This window comes from Castor canadensis, chromosome 7 (assembly GCF_047511655.1).
Source record: "Castor canadensis chromosome 7, mCasCan1.hap1v2, whole genome shotgun sequence".
Taxonomy (NCBI): Eukaryota; Metazoa; Chordata; class Mammalia; order Rodentia; family Castoridae; genus Castor; species Castor canadensis.
The window spans coordinates 120,263,659-120,277,346 of NC_133392.1; the positions used below are offsets into that span (position 1 = coordinate 120,263,659).

The 13,688-nt window shown below is 37.8% G+C and overlaps 1 protein-coding gene across 2 annotated transcripts in view; it reads left to right on the forward strand.

Annotated features, from left to right (window-relative positions):
• Ndc1 (NDC1 transmembrane nucleoporin) overlaps positions 1-13,688 on the forward strand; it is a 49,397-nt gene that overhangs the window by 17,411 nt on the left and 18,298 nt on the right. For both annotated transcript variants that reach the window (XM_074080052.1, XM_074080053.1), the window contains exons 9-14: positions 1,077-1,169; positions 2,683-2,764; positions 4,735-4,890; positions 7,342-7,587; positions 7,735-7,850; positions 11,284-11,334. In XM_074080052.1, coding sequence (XP_073936153.1) covers positions 1,077-1,169; positions 2,683-2,764; positions 4,735-4,890; positions 7,342-7,587; positions 7,735-7,850; positions 11,284-11,334 — 744 coding nt within the window. The remainder of the gene's footprint in view (positions 1-1,076; positions 1,170-2,682; positions 2,765-4,734; positions 4,891-7,341; positions 7,588-7,734; positions 7,851-11,283; positions 11,335-13,688) is intronic.

Below are 13,688 nucleotides of genomic sequence, written 5' to 3' on the forward strand. Positions count from 1 at the left end.
ATGTGTGTGTGTCTGTGTATGTATATATATATACATATATACATAATACATATATATAATTTTTTTGCTTTTCTTGAGACAAGAGTCTCCCTATGTAGCCCAGACTAGCCTCAAACTCCCGATTCTCCTGCCTCAGCCTCCCAGTGTGTGCAGCACTGCCCCTATTAGGGGCATGTCATTTGTAGCCGTCATTTGCTGTATTTTTTCTGATAAACAATGTTTATGTTCACTTGATATTTAGGAATCAATCTGAATGGTACATTCATATTCATTATTTAGAGTCTAGTGCTCTTCTTGAGGCTTTTATTTCTCTATTAAATATATACTAGATGGCCCTGAATTTTAAGTTAGCTATATATGCTATTGACATAAATAGTATTAAAATATTTGAATATATAGTAATAAGGTATTTGTTTTCAAAGGAAAGTTTTGAAATTTATTCTGAAAATTGAGGTGATCATCTGAATAATTCCTACAAAAATCTTTTTAAGTCAAGAATTACATTAGTTTTATCATTCAAGCATTTGGCTTAGAAAATACATGTTTCTGTTTCATTTTACTATCTCTGGTTTTGAAGAATTCTTCACAATATTTTGTTTCTGAAATTTTTCTTTTTTTTTTTGGCGGTACTGGGGTTTGAACTCAGGGCCTTGTGTTTGCTAGGCAAGTGCTCTACCACTTGAGCCACTCCTCCAGAGTTAGAGTAGGTTAGAATCTAATGAAATTGAGACAGTAACTTTTGTTTGTTTGTTCCGTTTGTTTTTTCGAGACAGAGTCTTGCTATACCCCAGGCTGGCCTGAAATTCGCTACGTAGTCTAGGTTGGCCTTGAATTCATGATACCCCTGTCTCTGCCTCCTGAGTGCTGGGCTACCATGCCTGGCTGGGACAGTATAATTTTTAAAAATGGAGTATTTGGTTCATGTAACTTTAACCTGTTTTTGCAAGAAACACTGTAGATATTAATTTGGCTGTGTTGTCTCTTTTTATAATTTCAATTAGTGCTCATTTATTGAATAGAACAAGGTCATGAAAATAATCATTTTTATGTGCTTTGTATTTGTTTACATTTGTTAGGCTCATGTGTTCCCTGTTCAACCACCATTTGCAGAAGAATCAGATGAATGCCTACCGAAAGTTTTAAACAGCAATCCCCCCCTCATCATAAAGGTATGTGGTTTCTATCTTTACTCAGTCACCTCTAACTTACCTTATAGACGACTTACTATTTAGCATACTTAGGTGTTTAAATATGTTTTTTCAGGGCCTAGAGTATTCTAGTACTGGTATTATAAAAAATCACCTACTTGCTAGTGCTATTTATTTTTTCAGTTTTCATTTCAAGTGACTAAAGTGCGAGTATAAAGTGCACTGCATATGTGCAAACTAGCTAAATTTTCTTTGTTTTGAAATGGGATCTCATCCAGGATGGCCTTGAACATCGAGGTTGAAGTAATCTTCCTGCCTTAGCCTCCTGAGTAGATGAGGCTATGGTCATCCACCTCCACATCCAGCTAAGCTACCTCCACATCCAGCTAAGCTATCTAATTCTGTATTCAGAAAAGGTATACAAGTATTTCCAATCATGAAATACAGTGATATCCAACTAAATGCATTCGTTTTTCACAAACAGTTCATGGTACCAAAGCATGTGCTACCATGTCTGGCTTTCATAGTGCTTTAACAAGAAAAGAAAATGGTTGGAACCCAGAGTTTGGGTCATAGTATGGAGAAGTTTTAAAGAAGTAAGAAAATGAACTACTGAGGCTCTGATTACCTTTAAATATCAATTATGACTAATTTGTTAAATAAACAATATCAGTTACTCATTTGATTACTCACCAAATCTTTAGTGGGCAGGTGTTAGTCACTACTAGTTGCTTTGGGATAGAATGATGAGTAAGACATAGTACAGCCTAGTGGAAAAGGCAGACACACAACATAATTAAAATTTATTTTGGCCACTGTGGTAGGATCATTTATTCTGCTTGAGACCAACTAAAGAGGACTTCACAGAAGGAGTGGTATTTTGTCATGAGACTTTTTTTTTTGTCTTTTTCTGTGGGTTTGAACTCAGGGACTTTCATGCTTGCTAGGTGGGCACTCTATCACTTGAGCCACTCCACCAGCCCTAAGGAGTGGTATTTTGAAGAATCTTTAAAGAGGTTTGCCAGGGGAGAAGAACATAGGTTTGTAGGTAAAAAAGCAACAGATGAGTGTCTGCTGTGTGTTAGGCACTGCTTTTGGATGTGATAGCAAGCAAGAGGTTGTGTCCCTATCCTGTGGGCCTTACAGTTTTGTGGGTGGAACCAGATGAAGCAGTAAATAGACATTTACAGACATGTTAGGTGCCACTATGGAGAGCTATGTCAGTGTATGTTTGCATGAGGGAGCTGAGGAAAGTTCCAGGAGGAAGGTGATGTTTAAGTCTCTCACTGTACAGGTAGGAAAGAACACAAAGAGTTCTGTAGTACCTTATATGTAGCTGGAGCCTACAGCGAGTAGGGAGGGTAGAGGCAGAAAGTTCTGAAAATACAGAAAAGAAGGTTATAGTCCTGAAATGTTACTTATTTCATGAAAAAATCATCTCTTTTTTCCCTTCAGATATATAATGAGCCCAGTTCATAAGTAAGGTTTATGTAGAAGTTAAAAAATAAATAATGTGTATTTTTTTTCCTTTTAGTATTTAGCCTTGCAGGACTTGATGCTGCTTTCTCAATATTCTCCTTCTCGAAGACAAGAAGTTTTTAGCCTCAGCCAACCAGGTATTGCTAAAAGTAATAGACTTGATCAGGCGTTATATGCAGAATGTCCTTCACTCACAGTTTTTGGGGAGAGAGATGTAAGTAGTAAAATATTACATCAAGGAGTCCCTTAAATAAAGTATGGACCTAAATCTTATGCAACTTAAGTGTTTGCATGGCTGAGGGTAGAATGTATATCATTAGAAAAAGTATTTTCTTCCTAAATATCTTAACCTGAAGGAAATATGCAGTAGGTTTCAGAGCAGAAAAGTATCATTTAAGAATCTTTGGCATTTTAATGCTAGAAGAGTCTTAAAACTAGGTTTTTATCTTCCTAATTAGCACTTTCATTATTTTGCCAAACTTGCCAAATTCCCAGGTTGTAAAAAGACTTTCTACAAATTGAAATCCAGTTTTATAAAAAATAATTAATTGGAGCTACTTTTAATCATGTGAGAAATCCTGAGTCAATATTGTAGAAAATTAACAATACTTTCCTATCAGGCTTGGGTTAACTTAGCAATTCTCTTGTATATTATTTTTCCAGATATTCAAGTAAACTGTGACAAGTTGGCATATGCTCTGCCAAAGTACTTGCATTCTAGGACATACTAAAATCTAACTGGAATATTACACAGTTCCTAATGGTACTGAATTAGCATACAAAGTATCTTAAAGTCTACCAAATGGAAAATTTGTGTGTGTTTGTTGGCAAGTGTTATTTCTCTTAACATTGTAAACGAGTGTTTGAGGTGGTATCTAAGTGAAGGAGAATGATTAGTCTCATAAGATGGGGAAAATTTTCAGTAGGCTTTTCAGCACATAACAGAGAATGCTTGATTTTTACATTATTACTCTAGGAGACAAAGGTCTTAGAAAATCAGAAGAAGTCAGAAAATTTTTAAGAGTTGGCATACTAGTTTATGTTAAATAATAAGATAAGCAGATAAATAAACTCTGAAAGTATACAATATATCATTTTCAAATAATGAATCATTCCTAGTGATAGATTAGCAAATACTGGTTCTTATACACAGTCACCTCCCTAATCTGTGGGATTTGTTTGAAGACCCCAGTGGATGTTTTTTCTAATACGTGCATACCTATGATAAAGTTTGTACATTAAGCACGTGAAAGATTAACAATAGTAAGAAGAAAATAGAACAATTATAACAATATACTGTAATAAAATTGACAGTATCACTAATGTTGTGCCTTAGGGCCATTATTTATTTTACTTATAAAATAAGGGATATTTGAAGAAGCTCTCCGATACCATGATACTCAGTTTCATCATTGAGATGACTGGAAAGTGTCTAGTGGGTGGGTAGTGTATACAGTGTGAATACACTTGGTGAAGAGATGACTCACATCCTGGGAGATCAGTTAGCATGGAATGGGAGTATGCTACTCAGGACAACCACGATTTAAAACTTTTGGATTGTTTATTTCTGAGATTTTCCATTTGATATTTTTGGATCAACATGGTTGACTGCAGGTAACTGGAGTTTCTGTGGAAAACGGAACTGTGGATAAGGAAGGACTACTGTAAATGAAAATGTAAGGAATCCTGGTGGATCAGACATGACAGATGTGTCTGGGCTCTATCTCCTTGGACATCCTAATTTTTGGTGTTTTTAGTTCATTTTTTCACAGGTTTAGCCGTCTTATATTCCTAGTGGTGTAACCCAGGTCCTTCTGACTCAAACCATGCCCTACTGCATGGCTTTATTTTAATAATCAACTTGGGAGCTTTTTAATGTAAAATAGTTTTTGTTTATAGACTTTTGAGTAAATTGATTCATCCACAAGTTTACTAAATTGCTGTGTATTAGGTGAAGAGTATCCATAGTAGATTAACTGAAAAAAGAAGACCACAATGAAAATGATGCAAAGTGCTACATTAGTAACATTTCTTATCCATTCCCCCACCTACTTTGAGAGAATGTAAGATTGTTTACATTTTAAAAACTATTGTTTGGTTCTCCTAGGTGGACATCCCCATAATTGGGCTGCCATTGCCAGAGAGTGCTTAAATCTTTTAAATGATATGACTCAGAAACTGGTTCTCTACCAAGAAGCTGCTGCTACAAATGGGAGACTGTCTTCATCATACCCAGTGGAACCTAAGAAATTGAATTCTCTAGGTAACTCCTAGTACTTCTAAGGACAGGAAAAACATTATCTTTTTTTTTAATGGTGTGGGGGGGTGGTGTTGTACTGAGGTTTGAACTCAGATTTGTGCTTGCTAAGTAGGTACTCTATCACTTGAGCCATGCCTTTGGCACCTGCATCTTATTTCTTGAGAAAGATGACAGTAATTAATCTAAGATTACTTAGATTATATGAGTACAATGTATACTTTTAGACAAGATCCAACACATGGGATTAAATCAAGAAGACCTGGGTATTATGGTAGATTGAAAAAATAAACTGGCTATGTTGGTTCACACTACTAATCAACAAAGCAGAGAGAATGAAGCAGGAGGATCATGAGTTCAAGGCCAGCCTGAGTTACACTTTGGGTCAGACATGGTGGTACATGCCTATAGTTCCAGCTGTGTGGGAAGCAGAGATGGAAGGGTTGGGGTTTGAGGCCAGTGTGGTGAAAAAGACTCTTAAAACAGAAAAAAAGGTCATAATTTGGGGGGTATGATTCAAGTAGTAGAGCACCCGCCAAGCAAGCGTGAGGCCCTGAATTCAAAACCTGGCACTGGGGAAAAAAAAAAAAACCTGAACAAAGCAAAATAACCCTAAAAAGTAAGGCAGGCTTGTGGTACACATATGTGATCCCAGTACATGAAAGGTGTAGGTAGGAGGATATGATCACAGGCTAACCCTGAGCAAAAAATACCCTACCCTATAAACTAAAGCAAAAAGGGCTAGGGGAATGGTTAGAATGAGTCAAACCTCAGTAATGCTAAAAAAAAAGAAAATTAAGTCCAAAACATGAAGTTATTATACACCAAAAATATATGAATTTTTCATTTGCCAGTTAATAAGTGTTTTTCATTAAATTCAGTGTGGCAGTGTCATTTAAAAGACTGACAAAATGGTGGTCATCAAATAAAAAGACGTCAGTACAAGGTCAGGTGAATCTTCGTAGATAATACTGGATGCTGTTCTGGGTGCAGTATCCCAGAGACAAAAAGTTGCTGGTCCAGGGTAAAGCAGCAAAAGTGATTGAGTGATTTTGAAGGAGCATCACTCTCATTGTTTCAAGGTAGCAGAGTGTGTTAGTACCCCTTCCATTTGAAAGATAAAAGCTGAGAGGAAAATGTACAGGTGGAAGAACCTGTGCTGTGCACCACATCCCTTAGATAGAAGTTGCCAATGAGTGTAAGACTGATAAAAGAATTTAATGTTCAGATGTCTTTGGAACCAGACGTTAATGAAGGTGAGTGAAACTGGTGAGGATGTGGTAAACCTGAGAGTGCAAGCTTCATCCTAAAGGGATTCTCTGAATCAATGGCACTCTGTTCTCAGGGCGGAATTTGGACCCAGTATCTGAACTTTTAGTCTTTTTTTTTTCTTTTTTCTTTTTTGGTGTACTTGGGTCTGAACTCAAGGCCTCAGGCTTGCCAGGCAGGCACTCTACCACTTGAACCATGCTCCCCACCCACAGCTGTTTTTGCTCTAGCTGTTTCTGAGATAGGGTCTCACTTTTGCCTGGGACTGGCCTCAGACCCAGATCCTCCTACCTACATGTCCTGCATAGCTAGGATTACAAGCATGCACCACCACACTGGCTTGTTCTTTGAGATAGGGTCTTGCTTAAGTTTTTGCCTAAGCTGACCATAAACTGCAATCCTTCTATCTCTGCCTTCCAAGTAGCTGGTATGAAAATTTGCTACTTTGCATGTCTGATTTCTTATGCAGAAGGTAGAATCCTTGAGTAGTTTGTATGTTTTTGTGATTTGTAGTATAGTGTCAGGAAAAATTCCTTTGTTTTTGTACAATAGACTCAATAACTAAATTGGTAGTTATAAGATGTTTTGTTTTGTAGTGCTGGGGATTGAACTCAGGGTCTCATGCATGCTAGGCAAGCACAGTACCACTGAGCTACATCCCCAGGCCAATCTAAGATGATTTTTTTTTTTTTAAAGAAAGTATTTACAAATAAAATTAATATCCTGGGAAAATTAGTCTTTAGTGTGACTTTTGGAGAAAATGGGAAAAGGTTAGTAGATTTCCTACACATTTTCACAATAGAAAAGTAATAGTGTAGGAATATGTAGTAAAAGTTGATAGATGATTCTTTTTCTTTTGCATTTTTAAAGTTATTGTATTGGGGCTACATTGTGACATTTACAAAGGCTCTTACAGTACATCATAGTTGAATTCATCCCCTCCATCATTCACCTTTAAAAGTTGATAAATTCTAGTGCAGAATTTAAAGTTGTCATTTAAAAATAAGATGTGAATTGATTAGTTCATTCAAAATAGCTTAGGGTTGGGGCATAGCTAATGATAAAGCACCTGCATAGCAAGCACAAGGCCCTGAGTTCAAGTCCCATCTCTCCCTCCCCAAGAGTGAGAGTTACAAAATTTGAAACTTCTGTGTTAGCCTCCTTGGCTCAGGCTGCCTTCTTTTACAGAAGAAACTGCTCTTCAGACACCAAAATCTAGCCATATGCCTCGGCCTTCAATGCCACCATTAGCTAAAACGACACTGTTGTCTTCAAAGTTACCTACACCTGGTGTTTCAAGTCCCTTTGGGACTCCGTTTGGCTCTAGTGTGGTGAATCGGATGGCGGGAATTTTTGATGTAAACACCTGCTATGGATCACCACAAAGTCCTCAGCTTTTAAGAAGAGGGCCAAGATTATGGACTTCTGCTTCTGGTGAGGACTATGTATTTTCTAAAGCTTTAAATCTCATAGTTGAAAAAAAACAGACAGCTGAAGTTCTCACCTTATTATTGTTTTTGTGTGTGTGTTTGTGTGTGTATGTGTGTGTGTGTATCTGTGTGTTTTTTTTTTTTCAACTAGATCAGCAAATGTCTGAATTTTCTAATCCATCTCCACGCACCTCTGTTAGTGCTGAGGGTAAGACAGTGCGACAGCCCAATGTGATTTACTCATGGATTCAGAATAAGCGTGAACAGGTAGGATGATATGGTTACAGGATTTATATTTACATGTAACATTAAGAGCATTAAGGATCTCACATGAGTAAGTCATCAGGAATAACAGAAATTTTTCTTTTTGACACTTCATGTTTTAAGTTGGCCCATATGAAATTGTCAGTATTTGACTGACATAGAGTTATACAAATTGCAGTTTCATATGACTTAACCTGATACATTGCCTTCCATCTGTGAATTCTTTTTTTTGTGGTACTGGGCTTGAACGCAGGGCCTTTACCTTGAGTCACTCCACCAGCTCTTTTTGTGATGGGTTTCACAAACTATTTGCCCAGGCTGGCTTCGAACTGTGGTCCTTCTGATCTCTGCCTCCTGAATATGTAGGATTAAAGGCGTGAGCCACCGGTGCCCAGCCCATCTGTGAATTCTTTTACTTACGACATAATTGAAGGGCTGGGTGTGTGGCTCAAGTGCTAGAGCTCTGAGTTCAAGCCTCAGTATCACCAAAAAAATATAGTTGAGTTCTTCATATATTCAAGGTATCACTTTAGGCACTGGTAAAATAGCAAACATAACAAAGCCCTTGCCCATGTAATGTTTACATCCTACTGAGGGGAAATAGATGAGCAAGCAAATATATTATACTGTATTTCTTTGGAATAGAGAATGCCTTTAATTGGAATAATGGAAGCCATTTTAGTCACTATTAAGAACAAAAATTGTCTTAAACTACGGCATAGTATTAACTTTAAGATGCATCCTGATAATAGATCATGTTCAAGACACAAAAAGTATGCTCAAATGGGAAGAAATTTGATGTCTTAAAACTCTACATAGAAAAACAGAGCATGAGGGAAAAGTACTTAAGGGAGAGAGTACCATTTTGCATGGACTGATCAGGGAAGTCTCATTGAAAAGGTGACGCTCTGTCAGAGACTTAAAGGGAGGGCAGAGAGTAGGAAAGAGATAATCTCAGGAGAGATTGTACTTGGTGTATGTAAGCAACAGTATGGATGACAGTGCAGTTGGAGCAGGGTGAGTGAGTTGGGTGATGGGGTCAGAGAGGTGGCAGGTAACTGGGGTGTATTGGGCCATTAGCTAGTGTAAAGACTAGCCTTTTCTCCTGAAATGGAAAGCCATTGTGTGGTTTTGCCCATAAGCATGATATAACTTATATTTTAAAAGAGCTGCTGCAGTAGCTGGGTTGAGACTAAGCTTTTGGAGTCTAGATTCTCAGTCCTAGGCAGGACTAGAAGCACAGAGACAGTGTTAAAGCTGCTGCAGAAATCTAGTTGGAATGCTGAGTCTGGATCAGAAGGGTTGTGATGGCAGCCGCAAGATGCAGTCAAGGTCTTGACATGTTTTTAGGTAGATTTAACAGGATGCCACTGTAACAATTATAATTTGCTTGCAGTAAATAGGAGAAAGAGTCCCAGATGCTGACTCTAAGGCTTTTGGCCTAAGGAGCTGGAATGGTATAGTTGCAATTTATTAAGGCAATTTACTAATGGTGCTAAGAAGGAGATTTGGTAGAGGTGAGGTAGGGAACTTAGGAGTTTGATTTTGTACATGACAACTTTGAGATGCCTATTAGACAACCAAGTGAAAATACCTAGTAAGAAATTAGGTATACATCTGGAGTGTAGGGAGGAAATTCTGGGCTAAAACTGTACATTTGGAAGTCATCAGAGAATAAATTATATTTATAATAACAAGATTCAGTGCAAACTCTTGAGTGTAGCTACAAAAGAAATGAGTCCCAAGGACTAGGTCCTCTAATGACTAAAGGTATAGGAGATGAGGAGGAATAGTAGAGGACACTGAGGAGTGGCCACAGAGGTGAGTGGAGAACCCAGAAAAGAGTGTCCAAGAGGAGAAGGAAGAAGTGTCACATGCAGCTGATAGGTAGCATGAGATGAGAGCTAACAATTACAGTGCAGCTAGGAACATGGAGGACACTGAGTCCTTGAAAAGAGCTGTTGGGTTGAGTAGGGCAGAGGAAAGCCTAATTGGTGTAGGTCAGAAGGAACTGGTAGAGTAATTAGAGACCACCAGGAAAGTTTTGCTGTAAGTGGGACAGAGGAATTGGGCAGTTGCTGTGGAGGGGGAGTATAGGAGTCAAGGAATATAAGGACTCTTATTTTTTTTCTTTCTTTTTTTTATTATTATTGTACTGGGGGTACATTGTGACATTTACGAAAGTTCTTATATCATAGTTGAATTCACCCCCTCCATCATTCTCCTTTAATCCCCTCCCCCATTCCTTGAACAGTTTCAGTAGTTATCATTTTTCCATTTTCATGCATGATAACATAATATTTCTACCCTATTCAACCTCTTACACCCTTAGAATCTTTTTTTTTTTTTTTTAGATGGGAGAAATTATAAACGTTTGCTGATAGAACAATCAGATTAGTAGTGAGAAAATAAGTCAAGACATATTGTAAACTTTAGGATCCCATATGGCCCCATTTGCTGTTAAGTGTTGCCATGTCACTTTCTGTGCAACTAGATATGCTCTGCCTGCTACATCCCTCTGACTAACCATGTTGCTTTGAGTGAGAGTGTGGTCAAAGAGAATTCACTTTCAAGTCAGTTACTTGATAACTAAGAAGATGTCAGCTAGTGGAAAACCACCTTTGTGCCTTTTGTTTTTTTCCCCCATAGGGGACACATACTTTTTTTTTTTTTTTTTTTTGGTATTAAGGGGTAAATGGCTGGAGAGTAGAGAATTAAAAAATAATAATATGGTCTTAGAAAATACCACTAGAACCATTTAAAGTCCTTCTGTCATGGTAGGTCTCTTGTTAAATGTGTACACATGGGAGCACGGTACAATTTAGGTTAGATGGCTCATCTTGGTTGTCCAATTTATAGTAAAAAGGTGTCTGCTTCCATAGTTTATTATAAATATTAATTGTTCTTTGCAAGATGTGGGTGTTTTCCCCAAAAAACTAGATAGCATTTGTTGCCCTCAACGCAGAGAAACTAAAGCAGATACTTTAAAGCAACTGAGGCCAATAGGAGAAGGGGACCAGGAACTAGAGAAAAGGTTAGATCAAGAAGAATTAACCTAGAAGGTAACACACACGCACAGGAAATCAATGCGAGTCAACTCCCTGTATAACTATCCTTATCTCAACTAGCAAAAACCCTTGTTCCTTCCTATTATTGCTTATACTCTCTCTTTAACAAAATTAGCGATAAGGGCAAAATAGTTTCTGCTGGTAGTGAGGGGTTGGGGGGTAAGAGAGGGAGCGAGGGGGTAAGGGAGGGGGCAAGGGGAAGGGGGGAGAAATGACCCAAACATTGTATGCACATATGAATAAAAAAAAAAAAAAGATGTGAGGTGTTTCCATTTTAAGTATACATCAGGAAGAACCTGGAAATATGTAATATATTTGAATAGAATTAATAATGCAAACGTGTTAATTTTCACTTTTCTCTAATTCAGACTAAGAATTTCTTGTCAAAACGGGTGCTGATAATGTACTTTTTCAGTAAGGTAAGAATATAAACTTACAGCCTTGAAATTGGGGAAAGAGAAAATGAAGTATGAAGAAGCAGATAGGATGTGACATGTAAATATTTTATAGATTGATCTTAGCAAGCCGTGAAGCTTTGCATAGTGCCTTTCTGAACCTCCATTTGAACAGTAGTCTCACCACACATCTTACCAAGGTAAGAGTAGGTGCTGTAGTTGGCCTCCTGAGACTCTTGGCTGCTGGCAGCTTTGTGCTGATAAGGTAGCATGGATCCCTTCCTGTTGCTTGGATCTTTACCTAGTGGACAATCCATAATTTTCATGGCTCTTTCCTGCTAACATCATTATGACCAATTTGATGTTCAGAAGAGATAGATGACTGAGTTAAATGACAGATATTAATTTTTTGATGGACAAAAAGTTATAATTCAGCCATAAACAAAATAACCAAGGTTGGTCATGGTGGTGCATATCTCTGATCCCAGTACTTGGAGGCCAAGGCAAGAGAATTGAAAATTAAAGCCCAGCCTGGGCTACATAGTGAAACCCTGTTTAAAAAAAAACAAAACAAAAGAAAATGAATGGATGAATGAATAAATAAATATGAACTTTTTGATGTGCCTATCAGCTCTTCCAGCTGCCACAGAAGAGTAAATCTCAGTTGCAGAAACTAAAGATTTATTCCTGTTTTTGCTTTACTGCAGCTGTTGTGTGCTAATTGATCCTTTGATAAACAAAACTTTTGCCTATATATAGAGGAAAGAATTTTTCTTTTTAGTTTTCCTTCTTTCTTTCTTTTTTTTTTTTTTTTTTTTTTCGTGGTACTGGGGCTTGAACTCAGGGCCTTTACCTTGAGCCACTCTACCAGCCCTTTTTTGTGTTACATATTTTTGAGATAGGGTCTTGAGAGGTATTTGCCTGGGCTGGCTTTGAACTACGATCCTCCTGAGCTCTGCCTCCTGAGTAGCTAGGATTTCAGGCCTGAGCCACTGGCGCCCAGCTCTTTAGTTTTTTAAATATAACTCCTCTCTTTCTGTAGACTTTGTAACATTAGCAAACAGACTAACAGTTGCATTCAGTGTATTTAAGTGACAGTTTGCATTGGCAGAATATATTACTCATTTTTATATTTGGGGGGGGGTCATACATTGATGGGGAAAGAAATCTGAGCAACCCTGATAGAATGTAGAGTAAGAGTCATTTCAGGTTTTTCAAACTGCTTTTTCAAGTGAACAGTCATTTCAGTGTTTTGGGTTTTTTTGCGGGGGGTGGTGGGTGGGAGGAGATGTGTACTACTAGGGTTTGAAATCAGGGCCTTGCACATGCTAAGAAGGTGCTCAGTCATCAGAACCACACCACCAGTCCTTTTTCTTTAATTATTTTTGAATAGGGTCTTGCTTTTATGGCCCGACCAGCCTGTACTGCATTCCTCTTCTTTTTGCTTCCTGAGTAACTGGGATGACAGGTGCATGTTACTATGCTCAGCTTTTTATTGATTGAGATGAGGCTAACTCTTTATCTGGGCTGGCCTTGAACCACAATTGTCCTGATCTCTGCCTCCCAAGTAACTAGAATTACAGGCATGAGCCATTATGCTTGACTTATTTCAGGTTCTTGAAACTCCTTTTTTATTGTCGTGGAAGGAAGATCCAACTGGCAATAACCTTTTCCAAAAAAATAATCTACCTTGGGCTATCCATTAGAGGAAAGTGTCTTGTTTTTCATGAAGAGTATGAGAGGGTTGTCTAAAGTTTTACCTCTGTGTTTGGTTTCACAAGGAGAAGAAAACTTTCATTGAGTATCTTATGTATGTGTCATGTTCTTTCACTTAATTTCTCTCATTTAATTCTAATAGCATCTCTGTGAGACATACGTGTTTATCCTCATTTTACATCCTTAAGGCATCTTGAGGCTCAGAGGGATCAAGTAGCTAGTCTAAAGCACATAGCCAGTAAGTTGCAGAGCGGACACTGACCAAAATCTTCTCCCTTGGAAGTGAATGGCCACCTTTGATTCTAATTTTGCAAGTAGATCTATTATATGATAGACGATATAGACATTGCTATTTGATGTTGGGAAATGTAACTTAACAGACTGATTATGTTGTAATTAAATAGGCTTCACTGGGTGCCTAACCAAAGCCAGCATTCATTAAAGTAGGCCTATTGCTGCTCCACACTGTCTGACCCACAGCATGTTGAAGAAGGCTAGGTGGGTTTTCTTTGGAGTAGAGTTGAGAGTTGACAATTTTTAAAGAGAACTAGTGAGCATTTAGGCAGTTCTTTTATTTAAAAAATTTTTATTTCATAAAAGACTTTTATAACCATCTTCTTATGTAGTCTCTGAACTAATCCTCTGAGGTGGGTTGAGCACAT